The sequence below is a fragment of the Lepidochelys kempii genome, chromosome 2 (assembly GCF_965140265.1).
Source record: "Lepidochelys kempii isolate rLepKem1 chromosome 2, rLepKem1.hap2, whole genome shotgun sequence".
NCBI classification, from domain to species: domain Eukaryota; kingdom Metazoa; phylum Chordata; order Testudines; family Cheloniidae; genus Lepidochelys; species Lepidochelys kempii.
In genome coordinates, this window is record NC_133257.1 from 591,159 (window position 1) to 610,521 (window position 19,363).

The 19,363-nt window shown below is 48.7% G+C and overlaps 1 protein-coding gene across 32 annotated transcripts in view; it reads right to left on the bottom strand.

The window, feature by feature from the left end:
* Positions 1 to 19,363, bottom strand: part of SCRIB (scribble planar cell polarity protein) — a 238,659-nt gene that overhangs the window by 187,190 nt on the left and 32,106 nt on the right. For all 32 annotated transcript variants that reach the window (XR_012157045.1, XM_073329722.1, XM_073329726.1 and 29 more), the window contains exons 6-12: positions 14,594 to 14,657; positions 13,135 to 13,209; positions 12,899 to 13,043; positions 12,540 to 12,658; positions 11,064 to 11,263; positions 1,731 to 1,894; positions 944 to 1,068 (exon numbers count right to left, since the gene is read on the bottom strand). Coding sequence is in view for 31 of the 32 variants with exons in the window: in XM_073329722.1 (XP_073185823.1) it covers positions 944 to 1,068; positions 1,731 to 1,894; positions 11,064 to 11,263; positions 12,540 to 12,658; positions 12,899 to 13,043; positions 13,135 to 13,209; positions 14,594 to 14,657 (892 nt within the window). In the remaining variant the exon portion in view is untranslated. The remainder of the gene's footprint in view (positions 1 to 943; positions 1,069 to 1,730; positions 1,895 to 11,063; positions 11,264 to 12,539; positions 12,659 to 12,898; positions 13,044 to 13,134; positions 13,210 to 14,593; positions 14,658 to 19,363) is intronic.

Sequence of the window (19,363 nt, forward strand, 5' to 3'; positions counted from 1 at the left end):
TACAGGTAGATTCCCCTTAATCTCTCTGGTATTCCTTTAGTGCATGCTACAGTCTCCTGCATCTCAGCAGTGCCAATGGCACTTATTGAGTGGATCTGTCCCAAAGCAACAGGCAAGAGAACAGCATTTCAAACAATAGAACATGGTGGTAGAAAACCACAAACACTCATGGGGCTGAAGGCCCTAGGGACTCCCAGAGCAGGCCCAGCACCGGGACTTGCTCTAACCTCTTTTTATTACAAGGGGCTAGATTCCAGACCAATGACTCTCCCTCTGCTAAAGTCAGAAGTCCTGCTGGATGCTCTAGCATCACAGACAGGTCGCTGTGGCCTCCACCATGCCTCACCACTCTAGAGTTTGGAGTAAAATAACTGGCCATGTTTCTCTGTGACTTCACCTAGGGCTGTAAAAGCTGAGTGACTGAAACACAGTCATGGGATACAGGGTTTTCCCCTCCAGTGCATTAGTGCCCAAGTCAGGGGGACTGTCTGTCCAGATCAAGAGGCTGAGGACTGGGAGCAGTGCAGTGGGACTGCAGGGACTGAAAGCCACTGCCATGGGATGACTATTTGGTGAACCTTTTTGAAGTGAGTTAGTAGCAACAGTTCTATTCCTCATATACAGGTGTCCGGAATGCAACCCTCTACAGGCCCCTTATTGGCAGCTGCTGCTCTTACGCCTGCAAGCCCTCATGCTGTACATGTCTCTGGAGTGGACGACCTGGCACAGAGACTAGTTCCCCTGAGCCTGGATGGCGTCCCCATTCTGGGACACAAGGGCTGGAGAATATGCAGCTCATACCACACCCCATACCATATCCCTTGGGGAGGGAGAGGCAGCTCTGGGCAGACACATTGCTCCTTGCCCTGCAGAAGTCTCCAGAACACATTTCCATAGGAAGCTGGCAAGGCCCTGAACAACCCACCATGCCTGTTTCTCTTACTCTCTTCTCAGCTCCAGCCTCCTCGTCATCATCAGCTTTGGGCTCGTCCAAAAACTGAATCACACTGACCCGGTTCAAGTTGGTGTCTGTCCAACTTTCATCCACGCTGTTCTGCAGGAGATTCTCTGCAGAGAAAGAGGATAAAGAGAGAGCCGGCTCCTGAGCGACGAGGACTGGGGGCCTGGGTGAGACACACTTCCTACTGACAAGGCCATCTCTATCAGAGAGCCCCCCCATAGCCACCAAGCGGCAGGGGCTTTAGAGAGAGAACTGTTGCCAGGGTCCTGTCACCCCTTCAGTGGTCCCTGACAGGGTTGCATGACACTTGGCAACCTCTACAAGGGGCCATGAAGGATCCAGCTCCAGCGCTGGGTAGGAAGAGAGGAAGCTGTGATGCTTGTATAGCACAGAGCAGACAGAGCAGCCTCTGGTTCAGCAGCAAAAGGGAATGGTTAGCTAAAGGGAGCTGATGCCACCTGCTGAAGAGGCAGTTTCACAGCTTTAGCATTCTCCAACTTGGGGAGATCCCCCATGTCACCAGCTGGGAGCCCAGGCCTGTTACATCAACTGCAATAACCACATGAACAGAGACTAGTCCAAGGGCGGTGAAGAGGAGACATCTGGGAACAGGAACCGAGAGACACACACCAGGGGAGAGGGCAACAATGGAATCTTGGCCTCACATCTCAGAGAGAAGAGAAAGGACAGCCCTTCTCCACAGGACTATCTCCCTATTCTCCAGAGGAGGCAAGGCACCATGGAGAAGCACTCACATGGGGCATCTTACCTAGACTGGGAGACGGCTGCTGGGGCAGCAGGTAACAGGTGAGAACCTTTTCACCCGTCTTATCATCTTCTGTCTGGAATTTCAGCATGGGCTGGGATTGGTTCTCTGCAAGCCACAGGGCCTTCAGGTTGAGATTTGTCAGGGCAAAGGGCAAATTCTGCAGCCTGTATGAGAAAAATGGCTGATGAGACCCCCATTAGCTTAGAAGGAACATCCACTGGACCCTTGAATTCCTCCACTTGCATCAAGTTAGGATGGAGCAAACCCTGAGGCAGGGCCTCTCTCCCCAGGGTTGAATCTCTCTCATGATGGAGACTCCACGCAGCTCTTGCCAGACTGTTCTGCAGTATAACTGTCCTCCCACAGCCTTCCACCACCACACTGTCAGCTCTATGACTGTGGGTAAAAGAGGGGCACTTGTATTCTAACCACCCAGGGCTCACTCCCAGCCTGCATGTGGAATTTGTCTGGAAAATGGGAAGGAAACCCCATTGATCTGCACAAGGGAAAAGGAGACTCTGCCCCAGGCCAATCAAGTTCCTGAAAACTCCTGGCAAGCAGAGCGTCTAACCAATCCAAGACCTATGCACTTCCCGCTGCAGGACTCCAATCAGGCAGTGCCAGGAGATCATACTTAAGACTATGTTTTAATCATGGTTATTTTTTAGTAAAAGTCATGGACAGGTCAAAGGCAGTAAACAAAAATTCATGACCTATGACCTGTCCATGACTTGTACTATATATCCCTGACTAAATCTTGGGGGAAGAGGGCAGCCTAGAGGGGACCACGGGTGCTCTCGGGGGGGGAGGGGGGGAGCCCAGACCCCCGCTGATACTCGGGGGGGGGGGCGGGGGAGGAAAGGGGGGTGTTGGCAGTGCTGGTAGGCTCCCTACTCGGCTCCACGCAACTCCCTGGAAACAGCGACATGTCTCTCCCGCGGCTCCTATGCAGAGGCACAGCCAGGAAGCTCTGCACGCTGCCCCCGAGCGCCAGCTACACCAGGGAATTGCAGCAAATGGAAGATGTGGGAGCAGCACCTGTGGGCAGAGGCAGCATGCAGAGCCGCCTGACCATGCCTCTGCTTAGGAGCCGAGGGAGGAACATGTCACTGCTTCTGGGGAGCCCCCCCAAAGTAAGCGCCGCCCAGAGCCCTCAACCCAACCTCCCGACCTGAGCCCCCTCCCACACCCAAACTCCTGCTGCTGCTGAGGAAGGGGGACGTGGTGGCCCAAGACTGCCCCAGCAACAGCTAGTGTGGCTGGCCCAGGGGCTGCCTGAGCTACTCAGGAGGCCCCCAGGGCAACTGCACTGGCTCTGCAGAAGTCACAAAGATCCCACAAAGTCATGGAATCCATGACAAACTCTCAGCCTTCGTCATCGTGCAACATGACAACGGGCTGCTCTAACAGAGGAGGAAAAAGTGGCATCTCGAAGCTCTGGTACCCATCAAATCCCTTTCAAGGTGCAGGATTTTGCTGTAAAGCCGGAAAGCAGACAGCAGAAATTCCACTCTGACCCCGAGCCTGCAGAGACTCTATGGTCGCTGTCACTTGTTCTCACTGTGTGTGTTACAACAGCACTCAGAGTACCAGACAGTGCAAGGTAAATATAGCCAGGTCATGATCTAACAGAACATGGTACCAACCAGGAATATGTATATTTGGAACTTTAAAAGGGCCAATTTTCTAAAGCTTAAAGGAACTATTGGCTGACTGGGAATTTAAGTGGGAAGTGTTAACAAAAACTGAGAATTGTTCAAGGACATGCTATTCCATACCCTAAAAACCACACTTTTACAGACATAAAAAAAGTTACAGATGGCAAGAAGCCATCCTGGTTAAAAAGATATATGGAAGTGGTGATAAAACAATTTTTAGGGCTGTTAAGCGATTTAAAAAATTAATCGTGATTAATCGCGTTGTTAAATAATAAAAAAAATACCATTTAAACAAACATGTTTGGATATTTTCTACATTTTCAAATATATTGATTTAAATTACAACACAGAATACGAAGGGTACAGTGCTCACATTATATTTATTGATTGCAAACATTTGCACTGTAAAAAACAAAAGAAATTGTATTTTTCAATTAACCTAATACAAGTACTGTAGTGCAATCTCTATCATGAAAGTTGAACTTACAAATGTACAATTATGTACAAAAAATAACTGCATTCAAAAATAAACCAATGTAAAACTTTAGAGCCTATAAGTCCACACAGTCCTACTTCTTTTTCAGCCAATCGCTCAAACAAGTTTGTTTACATTTGCAGGAGAAAATGCTGCCCACTTCTTGTTTACAATGTCACCTGAAAGTGAGAACATTCATTCACATGGCACTGATTCATATGTCCCTGTTCAACTACCATTCCAGAGGACATCGTTCTGCTCGATAACTATCCAAAGCAGTGGAGACTGACACACATTCATTTTCATCATCTGAGTCAGATGCCACCAGCAGAAAGTTGACTTTCTTTTTTGGTGATTCGAGTTCTGTAGTTTTCACATTGGAGTGCTGCTTTTTTAAGACTTCTGAAAGCATGCTCCACTCCTCAATCCTCTCAGTTTTTGGAAGATACTTCAGATCCTTAAATCTTGGGTCGAGTGCTGTAGCTATCTTTAGAAATCTCACATTGATACCTTCTTTGCATTTTGTCAAATCTGCAGTGAAAGTGTTCTTAAAACGAACAACATGCTGGGTCATCATCTGAGACTGCTATAACATGAAATATATGGCAGAATGCGGGTTAAACAGAGCAGGAGACATACAATTCTTCCCCAAGGAGTTCAGTCACAAATTTAATTAATGCATTATTTTTTTTAACGAGCATCATCAGCATGGAAGCATGTCCTCTGGAATGGTAGCCAAAGCATAAAGGGGCATACAAATATTATGCATAACTGGCACGTAAATACCTTGCAATGCCAGCTACAAAAGTGTCATGCAAACATCTGTTCTCATTTTCTGGTGACATGGTAAATAGGCAGGCAGCATTATCTCCCATAAACAAACTTACTTGTCTTAGCGATTGACTGAACAAGAAGTAAGACTGACTGGATTTGTAGGCTCTAAAGTTTTACACTGTTTTGTTTATGAATGCAGTTATGTAACAAAAAAAAATCTACATTTGTGAGTTGCACTTTCATGATAAAGAGATTGCACTACAGTACTCGTATGAGGTGAATTGAAAAATATTGAATCACTTGGTTAAATGGTCATAGTCTTACCAAACACATTTTAAACAGAGCCAAATCCCAGGTAATGCTGCTGAGAATCAAGAATACAAGTTATACCTATGGGATGGGAGACTGTCTTGGAAAGCAGTGACTCAGAAAAGGATTCAGAGGTCACCACAGATAATTTCCCCAACATGAGCTCTCAGTGCAATGCTGTGGCTACTGCCATCCTTGGGTGCATAAAAAGCAGAATATCAAGTAGAAGTAGAGAAGTCCCTCTGCCCATAGGCTCCGAACAGCAATGCCCAGTGGACTACTGAACAGGGAAGGGAGATCTGGCTGAGACCCTGCCTGCCCAGACAGAAACTCTGGATACTGTGCCAGTCTGGAGAGAAAGGGGTCCCCACACTCACAGAGATTGGTATCTGTAAGGGTGGCCAGCCAAGCTGCCACACTCCTGGGCCTAGTGAGACTAAGTGGTGCTGAGCCCTTGTGCTGTCCTTTAACAGGGTCACATTGCACTCCACGAGTGCTGACAGCCTAAGTGAGACACTTGGGAAAAAAAAGTGGATACGAGGGCTGAAAAACAGTGGAAGCTGGAGCTGGACAGGAGGGGACAAGAGATCAGTGTTCTTGTCCTGCCTCTTCAAGAGCTGGAGTCAGGTGGCTGCTGGGTCAGTCAGGGAGTAGGGATTTAGAACATGAGAATGGCCATACTGGGTCAGACCAAAGGTCCATCTAGCCCAGCAACCTGTCTTCCAACAGTGGCCAATGCCAGGTGCCCCAGAGGGAATGAACAGTATAGGGAATCATCAAGTGATCGATTCTCTGTCACTCATTCTCAGCTTCTGGCAAACAGAGGCTAGGGACACCATCCCTGCCCCTCTTGGCTAACAGCCATTGATGGACCTATCCTCCATGAAAGTATCTAGTTCTTTTTTGAACCCTGTTATAGTCTTGGCCTTCACAACATCCTCTGGCAAAGAGTTCCACAGGTTGACTATGCATTGTGTGAAGAAATGCTTCCTTTTGTCAGTTTTAAACCTGCTGCCTATTAATTTCATTAAGTCCAGGAGAGCTGGCTGTATTTTAAAGAATCCTTATTGAGGTTACAGAAACAAATCATCCCGATGTGTACAAAGAATAGTAAATATGGCAGGCGACCGGCTTGGCTTAACAATGAAATCCTTGCTGATCTTAAACACAAAAAAGAAGCTTACAAGAAGTGGAAGATTGGACAAATGACCAGGGATGAGTATAAAAATATTGCTCAGGCATGCAGGAGTGAAATCAGGAAGGCCAAATCACACCTGGAGTTGCAGCTAGCAAGCGATGTTAAGAGTAACAAGAAGGGTTTCTTCAGGTATGTTAGCAAAAAGAAGAAAGTCAAGGAAAGTGTGGATTGAATTATTGAATGAGGGAGGCAACCTAGTGACAGACGATGCGGAAAAAGCTAATGTATTCAATGCTTTTTTTGCCCCTGTCTTCACGAACAAGGTCAGCTCCCAGACTGCTGCACTGGGCAGCACAGCATGGGGAGGAGGTGACCAGCCCTCTGTGGAGAAAGTGGTTCGGGACTATTTAAAAAAGCTGGACAAGCACCAGTCTATGAGGCCGGACGCGCTGCATCCGAGAGTGCTAAAGGAGTTGGCGGATGTGATTGCAGAGCCATTGGCCATTATCTTTGAAAACTCATGGCGATCAGGGGAGGTCCCGGACGACTGGAAAAAGGCTAATGTAGTGCCCATCTTTAAAAAAGGGAAGGAGGAGGATCCTGGGAACTACAGGCCAGTCAGCCTCACCTCAGTCCCTGGAAAATCATGGAGCAGGTCCTCAAGAAATCAATTCTGAAGCATTTTGAGGAGAGGAAAGTGATCAGGAACAGTCAGCATGGATTCACCAAGGGAATGTCATGCCTGACTAATTTAATTGCCTTCTAGGACAAGATAACTGGCTCTGTGGATGAAGGGAAAGCAGTGGACGTGTTGTTCCTTGACTTTAGCAAAGCTTTTGACATGGTCTCCCACAGTATTCTTGCCAGTAAGTTAAAGTAGTATGGGCTGGATGAACAGACGATAAGGTGGATAGAAAGCTGGCTAGATTGTCGTGCTCAGCGGGTAGTGATCAATGGCTCCCTGTCTAGTTGGCAGCCGATATCTAGTGGAGTGCCCCAAGGGTCGATCCTGGGGCCAGTTTTGTTCAATATCTTCATAAATGATCTGGAGGATAGTGTGGATTGCACCCTCAGCAAGTTTGCAGAGTACACTAAACTGGGAGGAGAAGTAGATACGCTGGAGGGGAGGGATAGGATACAGAGGGACCTAGACAAATTAGAGTTTTGGGCCAAAAGAAATCTGATGAGGTTCAACAAGGATAAGTGCAGAGTCCTGCACTTAGGAAGGAAGAATCTCATGCACCGCTACAGACTAGGGACCGAAAGGCTCGGCAGCAGTTCTGCAGAAAAGGACCTAGGGGTTACAGTGCATGAGAAGTTGGATATGAGTTAACAGTGTGCCCTTGTTGCCAAGAAGGCCAATGGCATTTTGGGATGTATAAATAGGGACATTGCCAGCAGATTGAGGGACGTGATGGTTCCCCTCTATTTGACATTGGTGAGGCCTCATCTGGAGTACTGTGTCCAGTTTTGGGCCCCACACTACAAGAAGGATGTGGAAAAATTGGAAAAAGTCCAGCGGAGGGCAACAAAAATGATTAGGGGATTGGAACACATGACTTATGAGGAGAGGCTGAGGGAACTGGGATTGTTTAGTCTGCAGAAGAGAAGAATGAGGGGGGATTTGATAGCTGCTTTCAACTACGTGAAAGGGGGTTCCAGAGAGGATAGATCTAGACTGTTCTCAGTGGTAGCTGATGACAGAATGAGGAGTAATGGTCTCAAGTTGCTGTGGGGGAGGTTTAGATTGGATATTAGGAAAAACTTTTTCACTAGGAGGGTGGTGAAGCACTGGAATGGGTTACCTAGGGAGGTGGTGGAATCTCCTTCCTTAGAAGTTTTTAAGGTCAGGCTTGACCAAGTCCTGGCTGGGATGATTTAGTTGGGAATTGGTCCTGCTTTAAGCAGGGGATTGGACTAGATGACCTCCTGAGGTCCCTTCCTACCCTGATATTCTATGATTCATTTGGTGACCCCCTAAGTTCTTGTGTTATGAGGAGTAAAGAACACTTCCTTATTTACCTTCTCCACACCAGTCATGATTTTATAGACCTCAATCATATCCCCCCTTAGTCATCTCTTTTCCAAGGGGAAAAGTCCCAGTCTAATTTAATCTCTCCTCATACGGAATCCGTTCCATACCCCTAAACATTTTTGTTGCCCTTTTCTGAAACTTTTCCAATTCCAATACATCTTTTTTGAGATGGGATGACCAAATCTGCACACAGTATTCAAGATGAGGCAGACCATGGATTTAAATAGAGGCAATATGATATTTTCTGTCTTATTATCTAACCCTTTTTTCATGATTCCCAAAGTTCTGTTCACTTTTTTGATTGCCCCTGCACATTGAGTGAATGTTTTCAGAGAACTATCCACAATGACTCCAAGATCTCTTTCTTGAGTGGTAACAGCTAATTTAGACACCATCAATTTATATGTACAGTTGGGATGATGTTTTCCAATGTGCATTACTTTGCATTTATCAACATTGAATTTCATCTGCCATTCTGTTGCCCAGACACCCAGTTTTGTGAGATCCTTTTGTAGCTCTTCACAGTCTGCCTGTAAATTATCTATCTTGAGTAGTTTGGTATCATCTGCAAATTTTGCCACCTCACTGTTCACCTCTTTTTCCAGATCATTTATAAATATGTTGAATAGGACTGGTCCCAGTACAGATCCCTGGGGGACACCACTATTTACCTCTCTCCATTCTGAAAACTGACCATTTATTCCCACCCTTTGTTTCCTATCTTTTAACCAGTTTCCAATCCATGAGAGGACCTTCCCTCTTATCCCATGACAGCTTACTTTGCTTAAGAGCCTTTGGTGAGGGACTTGTCAAAGGCCTTCTGAAAACCTAAGTACATTATATCCACTGGATCCCCCTTGTCCACATGCTTGTTGACCCCCTCAAAGAATTCTAATAGATTGGTGAGGCATGATTTCCCTTTACAAAAACTATGTTGACTCTTCCCCAACAAATTATGTTCATCTATGTGTCTGGCAATTTTGTTCTTTATTATAGTTTTAACCAGTTTGCCCGGTACTGAAGTCAGCCTTACTGGCCTGTAATTGCCAGGATCACCTCTGGAGCCCTTTTTAAAAATTGGCGTCACATTAGCTATCCTCCAGCCATTTGGTACAGAAGCTGATTTAAATGATAGGTTACAGACTACAGTTAGTAGGCCTGCAATTTCACGTTTAAGTTCCTTCAGAACGCTTGGGTGAATACCATCTGGTCATGGTGACTTATTACTGTTTAGTTTATCAATTTGTTCCAAAACCTCCTCTAATGACACCTCAATTGAGGACAGTTCCTTAGATCTGTCATCCAAAAAGAATGGCTCAGGTTTGGGAATCTCCCTCACATCCTCAGCTGCGAAGACCGATGCAAAGAATTAATTTAGTTTCTCCACAATGGCCTTATCATCCTTGAATGCTCCTTTAGCACCTTGATCATCCAGTGGCCCCACTGGTTGTTTAGCAGGCTTCCTGCTTCTCATGTATTTAAAAAAAATTTGCTGTTACTTTGAGTCTTTGGCTAGCTCTTCCTCAAATTCTTTTTTTGGCCTTCCGAATTGTATTTTTACACTTCATTTGCCAGAGTTCATGCTCCTTTTATTTTCCTCATTAGGATTTAACTTCCACTTTTTAAAGGTTTCAGAGTAACAGCCGTGTTAGTCTGTATTCGCAAAAAGAAAAGGAATACAATGTAAGGAGAGTGGTCACTTTAGATAAGCTATTACCAGCAGGAGAGTGAGTTTGTGTGTGGGGGGGACGGGGGGGAGAAAACCTGGATTTGTGCTGGAAATGGCCCAACTTGATTATCATACACATTGTAAGGAGAGTGATCACTTTAGATAAGCTATTACCAGCAGGAGAGTGGGGTGGGAGGAGGTATTTTTTCATGCTTTTTGTGTGTATATAATAAGATCTTCTACACTTTCCACAGTATGCATCCGATTAAGTGAGCTGTAGCTCACGAAAGTTTATGCTCAAATAAATTGTTTAGTCTCTAAGGTGCCACAAGTACTCCTTTACTTTTTAAAGGATGTCTTTTTGCCTCTCATTGATTCTTTTACTTTGTTGTTTAGCCACGGTGGCACTCTTTTGGTTCTCTATGTTTTTTAATTTGCGGGTATACATTTAAGTTGAGCCTCTATTATGGTTTTTAAAAAAAAGTTTCCATGCAGCTTGCAGGGATTTCACTTTTTGAGCTGCACCTTTTAATTTCTAGGAGTCCTTGTGGCACCTTAGAGACTAACAAATTTATTTGGGCATAAGCTTTTGAGAGCTAGAACCCACTTCATCAGATGCAAGCAGTGGAAAATACAGGAGCAGTTATAAATACATGAAAAGATGTGAGTTGCCTTACCAAGTGTGAGGTCAGTCTAACGAGACAACTCAATTAACAGCAGGATACCAAGGGAGGAAAAATAACTTCTGAAGTGGTAATGAGAGTGGCCCATTTCAGACAGTTGATAATCTAGCCAGCTTTCTATCCTCCTTATCGTCCATTCATCCAGCCCATACTTCTTTAACTTGCTGGCAAGAATACTGTGGGACACCATGTCAAAAGTTTTGCTAAAGTCAAGGAACAAGACATCCACTGCTTTCCCCTCATCCACAGAGCTAGTTATCTCGTCATAGAAGGCAATTAGATTAGTCAGGCATGACTTGCCCTTGGTGAATCCATGCTGACTGTTCCTAATCACTTTCCTCTCCTCTAAGTGCTTCAGAATTGATTCCTTGAGGACCTGCTCATTATCAGATTAGGCCTGAATAAAGACTGGGAGTGGTTGTCATTTCAAAACCTGAACCTAATTTCCCCAATACAAATTTCCCCTACTGTTACTCACACCTTCTTGTCAACTGTCTGAAACTGCACTCTGTTCTCCTCCTTCCCATGTGGCTTCTATGATGGGCATGCCTGAAGCCTGGGCTACCCCGTAAAGGCCCTGTGTACCACTTACCTGTTCCCTGCCACATCCAGCACATGCAACTCTGTGGTGCTGGCAAGTTCTGGAGGCAGAAGCACCAGGCGGTTGTCACGCAGGGACAGAACATTCAGACTGGCACAGCCCCCAATCTCAGAGGGAAGCGCTGTCAGCCGGTTCCGGTCCACATTCAAATTTGTCAACTTTGTCAGCTTCCCCAGGGATTTTGGCAAGGCCTGGATGGGAGATAGAGCGACAGCACAGAAACCATGATGCCAGAGTCTTCACTACAGTGGGCCTCACAACCCCAAAGCAAAATAAAGGGGAAAGAACATAAGAACGGCTACACTGGGTCAGACCAATGGTCCATCTAGCCCAGTACCCTGTCTTCACACAATGGCCAACGCCAGGAGCTTCAGAGGGCAAGAACAGAACAGGTAATCAAGTGATCCTTCCCCTGTTGTCCAGTCCCAGCTTCTGGCAAACAGAGGCTAGGGACACTTCAAAGCATGGTTTTGCATGCCTGCCCATCCTGGCTAGCCAAGCCAGGAAGATAGCCAAGAAGTTTAGCTGTCTGTCATCTCATGGCAAGGGGAAGAACAGCAACACCTACATCCCTCAGCAACTGATAACTGCTGGTGAAAATCATCACCTCCCTCTGCATCACAGCCACAATCCCTGCCTCTCCCATCACGGGGCACTGTGGGGAGCAGAGCAGGAGCACTGGCTGTGGCAGGAGCTCCCATCTACTCCAGCCCCAGCTTCTCCCAGCAGGGGGCACTGTAGGGAGAGGGGCAGGAACACTGGCTGTGGGGGGAGCTCCCGTCTACTCTGGTCTACTGTTACACTGGATGGAGGGGAAAAAACAGAACGCACATAAACTCTTCCTAGTTGAGGGCATAAGGCAGCGTCTGACTGATAGGGAGTGGGTAACAGCTCCACCTTGGGCAAGTTATTCCCTAACTGCTCAGGATGGGAGTTCACCGCCTTTGGGAAGCACCTTGTCCTTCCCCTCACGTGTTATTTACCCATCTGTGCTAAGATTTTGAGCTCTTTGGGTTGGGGACCATTTTCTACCATGTGCCTATGGAGCACCCAGCACAATGGGGCCCTGGTCCCCGACTGGGGCCTACCAGTACACAGTCATCTGGTGCTGGCCCTGGCTGAGACAGGCCACTGGGCTAGAAGGACTCGGGCTGATCCACTTCGGAGAGCCCAGGGGATTCTTCAGCCAACTCATGAGATGACATCAGCTTCATCCAGGGATCTCCCAAGGACGGACTGTGGTTTCGCATCACCAGAGAGGAGCACAGCAGGTGCAGCTCACTGAAGACTATGGCCCATGGTCGAGGTCAAGGGCCCTGAGTCCTGTGTGGTGCTGGCTGCAACTCCCAAAGCAGCAGCTTGTGGGCAGAGCCCAAGGAGATGACAGTCTGGCATGGAGCAGGGCCGCCAGTAAGGGGTTGAGCTAAGCAGCACAATAAGGGCTGGCGTGACTGCCAGAACACATACTGTCAGCACATTCTCTGTCAGGATGAGCTCCGAGAGATTTTCACAGTCCCCAATCGACTCAGTCACCGCAGCCAGCCGATTCTGATCCACTTTTAGGATGGAAAGCTGCTTCAGCTGACCTGAGCACGGGGAGAGACATACATGAACTGCACCAGAAAGCGATATGGGCCCTGCCCACACTGCTCAGCCAAATCATCCATCCTTTACCCTCCCAGCAGGGCTTAGTTCACTGTTACCATCCACAGGGTGACATGGTCCCTGCTCCTGTCCCATACTTTCCCATCCAGGGCTCCCTCCCTTTCCAATGGGGTAATAATGTACCCACGCAAACACGATAACCCTCGCTCCAGCGCACTTACCAATCCCATCAGGTATGCATTCCAAAAGGTTCTGTGACAGCAGTAGGTCTGTCAGTGCCATCAGCCCGCTGACCTCACTGGGCAGCTGCTCCAGCTTGTTCTCAGACACATCCAGACAGACCAAGCGCCGAAGATTCCCCAGCTCCTGGGAGGGGAAAGGAGACACCACTTGGCTCAAGGGAGTGATGGAGTAGGGAGCACAGCAGCAAGGCAACACTCATGGAGTGAGTACTCACCGGGGGCAGGGCCGAGAGCTGGTTTCGGTCTAGCCAGAGCTCCCGCAGGTTTGGTAATGCTCCCAGAGTGTCTGGCTGCAACAGAACAAGAAAGCAGAGTGTTAGCCCCTTGCTACAGGAGAGCACCTGCTCTGGGATAAAGGCTGTTCCCAAATCACCACGATCCAGCAATGACAGACACTGCAGCTCTGCCGCCTTCTCAAGGCCATTCACCACAGACTGCTGGGGAAGTAAGCAAGCCAGGGTACGTGACACGGAAGACCAGGTATTGGGGAAGATATCAGCTGATATGCTGCTGGTTTCTAGATTGGCCATGCTGGCTGCAAAAGGTCCCCAGGAGCAGGCGAGAAGAGGATAATTGAGATTGTTTGGTCCCACAGAGGGGTGAGAGGTGAGTGAAGGCTTCAGAGGCTTTCGCCTCAGAAGGAATAAATCTCCCCTCTCCTTCCTCCTTGTGGGAATGGGCAGAGATGACTTGATATTAACCAACCACCCCACTACACCAACATCATCCACCACCAGCCATCCATAGGGACACACATTAGCTGGATGTTGCTGCTAAAATGATCAGCAATGGAACAAATTAACAGCACTAACATGTTGGGAATAATAGTTAGGTTTAGGAGTTAATGCTCCACTGAGAAGCAGTTCATGCCTCAGAACTATTCTTGCAGGTCATCTGCAGGTTCTGGCAGAAAGGGCTGCACCACCTCATGTGGCTCCTGCTTTAGGAGGTTTTCTTCACCAAGAGGTTAAATCCTTGGAAAGCCAGTTCTGGAGCAGCACTCTGTGGCACCTGTCTCTGCAGCTGTGGAAACTACAGAACACACCTGGATTCCAGCTCAGTCAAAGGCTGAAACAAATACGCAAGAGCAGCTGAATCCAGGTTTCACTCAGGCACTCTGTGTCAGTCTCCAGCTTTCACAAAGGAGAAGGGCCTAGATGGAGGTTTCAGTGTCTGCAGCCCTCAGGGCCTCCATACTAAGACTGGGTATCTATACCTCCTGGGGAATAACATGGGCCATTGCTGGGGTCTCTCTCTAACGGCAAAGCCAAACCAGAAAGGGGAAGAGCAGCAAGCCAGCACAGCAGGGCTGAAGCAGATGACAAGGGGTGGTTGGGATGGGGATGCAAAGGCCAGAGGCAGCAAAGGCAAGCGACAGAACTGGAGAGGCATAAATCCTCCGGCAGCTAGAGAGCAGGGGAGAGTGCACCAGAGAAACGGGGATGGGATGTGAGGGGGGAGCAAGATGAGCAACGGAAAACACACAGTGCCAACACAGCAAGAGAACAGAAAGTTGGGAACAGTTACTGGGCTGCAACAGACACACTGGAGTCACCTGCTGCTCCTTGTGATTTCAGATCCCCTCCATCCATCCCCAAAGGGGACGGGGGCACTGTCCCAACCACCACCCACCTCCTCCCATCCCACCTCCTCCCTTCCATCCCCTTCACCTACCAGCACTTCCAGGTCATTGCCACCAAGATCCAACTGCTCTAACTTGACAAGGAATGAGAGCGAACTGCAGACCATTTGGGGGTGGGGGGGAGGAGAGAGAGAGAGATTAGCACCAGGGACCCCAGCTCCCCAGTCAACATCACTGTGAACCCCCCCTGCACCAGGAGATTAAAGAGTCAGTCTAGATAGCTCTTTCCATGGTGCCTCCAAGCCAAGGGGCTCAGGCGAGTTGGGGCTCTGCCCCACCTCCTATCAGAGTGGCCGAAGCCAACAAGGTCCTGTCTGCTCTGGGCTCAGTGACTCTGGGAGCCCCAGGAAAGTCGAGTTGCTGGTGTTTCCTCCACCAACTCAAGCAGGCCTGCTTTGAGCAGGGACATGTGAGCAGGTGAGTGTCCAGAGTCCGGACCTGCTGCTGGTCTGTTCTGCCATGGTGGAGCCCTGAGAACAGGACGATGGAGAGAACTGGAAAAAGCTAAGGGAAAATGACACACACACTGGGGGCCACAGGAGCTGAGTTACAGGAGAGCGGAGGGAGCAAGCCCTCTAGTTTCCTACCCTCAAGACTGGGAGCCCCATTGTCCCTGCAGGGGATGTGGGAGCACCCTGGGCACTGTGCTGCAGAAAAAGAAGCAAAGAGATGATAGCAGACAAGGTGTTCACTGGATATGGTCTTGTAAGAAGCCTGCCTGGGAGCCAGGTCCTGGCAGCACCTTGGGGGCAAGTTTCTAGGGCTGGATGAAAGCAGGAGCTGAGCAGCGCCTGCATCCCTGGGGACTCGTCCTAGACATGCCTGGAACCACTGGTGTGTGCGTCTCCACTCCAGCAGCCCCACAGCCCGAGGCAACACAGAAACTACTCCAAGTGAGATGGCTAAGAGGTTAATCTGCATTGACTCCTGGCCCTAAATCCCCATCCCATCCTCTGATTCTCAAAACATGGGTCGCTATCCCACCCCCTCAGGTCAGAGATCTTCCTTCCTTTACACCTGCACAACCTCCTTCCCCTGCCCCCGCCCCCCAGCAGCTCTTCTGCCCTTTTATTCTCTTCAGATGGCTTTCGCTAGCTCAGTTTTCACCATCTCTGGAAGGAGACTCCTGTGCAGGCAGCTGCTCTGACCCCTAAACCGACTTAAGAGTCTGGTTGCATGTTCATGGGAAAGCCAAGAGATGACTGGTGGAAAGGGCAGGCTGCAAAAATACCAAAACAGGGGAAGAATGGTTCTCCTACAGTAACTGACCATGGTTCTTCAAGATGCTGCCGTCAGCGTGGATCCCACTGTGGATGCACGTGCACCTCATGCGTATGAGATCAGAATCTTTTGAATAGCAATGTCCATCAGGGCTACCCACATATGGGCCCTGAGTCTCCTCGTGTTCCCAGGGGAGGGCATCAAGCAGCCATGACCCTCCTTAAGACTCCTCCCAATTTGAAGACTGTGTTAGCGGAGGATTCCGAAAGCAGGGATGGAGGGTCAGTCGGGGGTTGCACACCAGTTATAACATCTCAGAGAACCACACTTACTGCAGGGTAACCATTCTCTATTCAAGCGTGTCAGTGAAATCCCACTGTAAGTGACTGGCAAGAAGCACCCCTTTCAACCAGTGGAATGAGAAGCGTCAGCTGCAAACAAACAGGGACCCCAGTTCTGCTCTCCGGAATTTGGCATCTGCTCTGGCAGGTAACTCCAATGCATAACGCTTGACAAAAATCAGTGGATTACACATTACTGCCTTGCAGATCTCAGAACCTGGCACATTTCTGAACCAGGCAGAGCTCTGGCGGAGTTAGAGTTATCATGCAGTGGAAGAGGTGTACCTGCCAGTTGGTAGCAGGTTCATCGTGTTATGCACTTAGCTATCCTTTGCGATGAGATGGCCTGGCCCTTGGAATGGTTGGCTACAACCAGAATAAATGGAGACACAGAGAACCAAACCATTCAGGCTCTGTAGTAAAGTAAGGCTCTGAAAATGTCCAGCACATGCAACTTGGCTGCTGATTAAGAGCGGTGTCTCAGGAAGAAAGCAGGCAGGTTAAGTGAGTGAGATGGAATTGTGAGACCACCCAAGGTGAGGTCTCAGCAGCACTTTGTCCCATGATATGTCATGTAGGGAGGGTCAGCCACAAGGCTGAAGTGATAATGACTAGGAAGACCATCTTCAGAATGAGATGAACTACGGAGAATTCTGAAAGGGGCTCAAGGGGTGTCTGCATGGCGGCGAGCCTCCCAGCTCGGGTAGATAGAGCTATTTTTAGCATGCTAGCATGAGCCTGTGGCTGTTGTAGCTCTGGTGAAGATTCTGGCTAGAATCTGCCACCCGACCTCAGGCCCACTCTAACCTCTATGGTGACCATGGGTGACTCGAGCGTCTACCACAGCAGCAACAGCCACCCACCTAATTTTAGCGCGCTAGCTCAAGCCCCACTAACACAAGTCTGTCTACTTGGGCTGGAAGGTTCGTTCCCAGCTGGAACACGGACAGTCATGGAGCCTCCCCTCAAGGATCTCAGAAGGGCAAGGGCTTGGTCCCAGGTAGGAACAGGTTCTTGTCCCAAGGGTAAGTACATAACAGGGCCTTGAGGAACTTTGACACCATCAGAAAAGGGCACAACTGTACAGATGACAAACCACGATTGCTGAGAGGTAGACCTTAATGGAGAGTTCCAGATGCAGCAAGCTGTCGAGCAACAGCAGTATCAAAACCCACATCCCTGTTGAGCACATAACCCAAGAATCTCTCATTTTGATGAGGATGTCCTTCTGGTGGACATCTTCCTCCTCTGTATTAGGATCTCCTGGACTTGTCTAAAGAAGACTCTCTCTGTACTACTTAACCATATAACATCCAGGTCGCCAGATACAGGTCAGGATGGATTATCTCACCCTGGTGTTACGAGATCAGGTATGAGTAGCCTGGAAGCTAGACTGGCAGCTAACGGGACATCTGCAACAAAAAGGCCTGGGCCAGCGTGGAGCTATGAGAACGATCGTGGCCTTTCCCCTTTTGATTCTGGAAGTCACCCCAAGGATCACGGGAACCAGAGGAAAGGCATAAAAAAGAAGCCCTGGGTTCCACTGCAGAAGGAAGGTGCCTGGTATTGATCCTGGGCTCATGCCTTCTGTGGGGGAAAAAAGTTCTAATATTTTGTGTTGTCCTTCGTGGACAACAGGTCTCTCACAGGAACCCCCCAACGATGCAGGCCAAAACAAGGCCACTTCTTTTAACAGGTTCTCATCCCTGAAGAAGTTGCAGTGGGGGAGGTTTAGATTGGATATTAGGAAAAACTTTTTCACTATGAGGGTGGTGAAACACTGGAATGCTTTACCTAGGGAGGTGGTAGAATCTCCTTCCTTAGAGGTTTTTAAGGTCAGGCTTGACAAAGCCCTGGCTGGGATGATTTAACTGGGAATTGGTCCTGCTTCGAGCAGGGGGTTAGACTAGATGACCTTCTGGGGTCCCTTCCAACCCTGATATTCTATGATTCTAAGGGGTAAGTAGGGTATAAGGTATGGAAACTATCAGGGGCAAGACAGCTTCGGAAGGCAGCAACAGGCTTTGGATCACCTCCGGTGTGGCTCTCAGCACTCCCATCAAACCTGCTGCCTCTGATGGTGTGGGGCTGGTGGCAAATCCAGAGGATGGCCATCTCCTAGGATATCAAAATCTTTTCCAAGGTGGGTATGCAGTCGCCAGCCGTGAGAGTATGATGTTCTTTGTCTCCCCTGGAGCTGATTCTTACAGGGTTTCTGATAGGGATTTGTACTCTGGGTCCCTAAGGACCTTAATGTAGCCCTGGGTCTTTCAGGAACCACAGAGTTCCATTCTCCTCAAAGGGCATGTCCTCGAAGGTGACTTGCATCTCTTTGGGTATCTTGGACACTAACAGCCACAACAGCATGACAACCCTGGTCATTGACAGCATGGCTGCGTCAGACTTGTCATGGCTGCCTCCAGTGACTGAGTGACCCTTTGGACTTTTTTTTTTAATTATTTTTTAAACTCCCACGCAGGAGCACAGGGAGATCTTCAACAGGAAGGGAGCAACCCGCTCCAAAGCAAGGCAGTTGTATTTTTCGCGAACAAGGCCTGGTAGTTCACCACCTGGAGCTGAAGTGAGGAGTATGTTTTGCTCGCAAACATGTGCGCCGTCACCCCACCCCCCCTCCCAAATCCTTACAGCAACTCTTGGTGACTCAACTTCTCTCCTTTAAGGCTGTCTTCTTACCCCCCACCTGCCCGAGAATACCAGTATTCTACTGAAGCCCAACACCCACACCCCCGTGAGAGCTGTTGGGCCAGGACAGGCATGTAAAAAAGCAAAGGTGTCAGAAAAAGGGAACAAATTTGCCACATTCCCCAGTTCCCTTGCTCTACTTTACCATATACTGCAAATCCTCACCTGCACCCCCATAAACACCATCATCTCTTGCCCTCCAAAACCACCTTCAGCTAACTCTAACCCACAAATGAGGGACGTTCTCAGCAGTTCCACCAGGCACCTCAGAGCAGCAGCCCTCCAATTCCACTGCCTCCTCCAGCGTGCCCATGACCTCAGCTAAACAGATTCCAAATGTCCCTCCCTACCTTTATTGCTGGAACAAACCCCTTCTCCTCATACCACCCGCAATAATTCACCGAAGGAGAGCTTGTTCATTTGAAGCCCTGCAGGCCCCATAGCCAGGGTGCTGAGCTCTGCACTGCAGATGGTTAGCCCCTGGGGCTGCCCTAGGCGACCAGCCAGGAAGGTGCCACAGTCACCCGACAGGACACT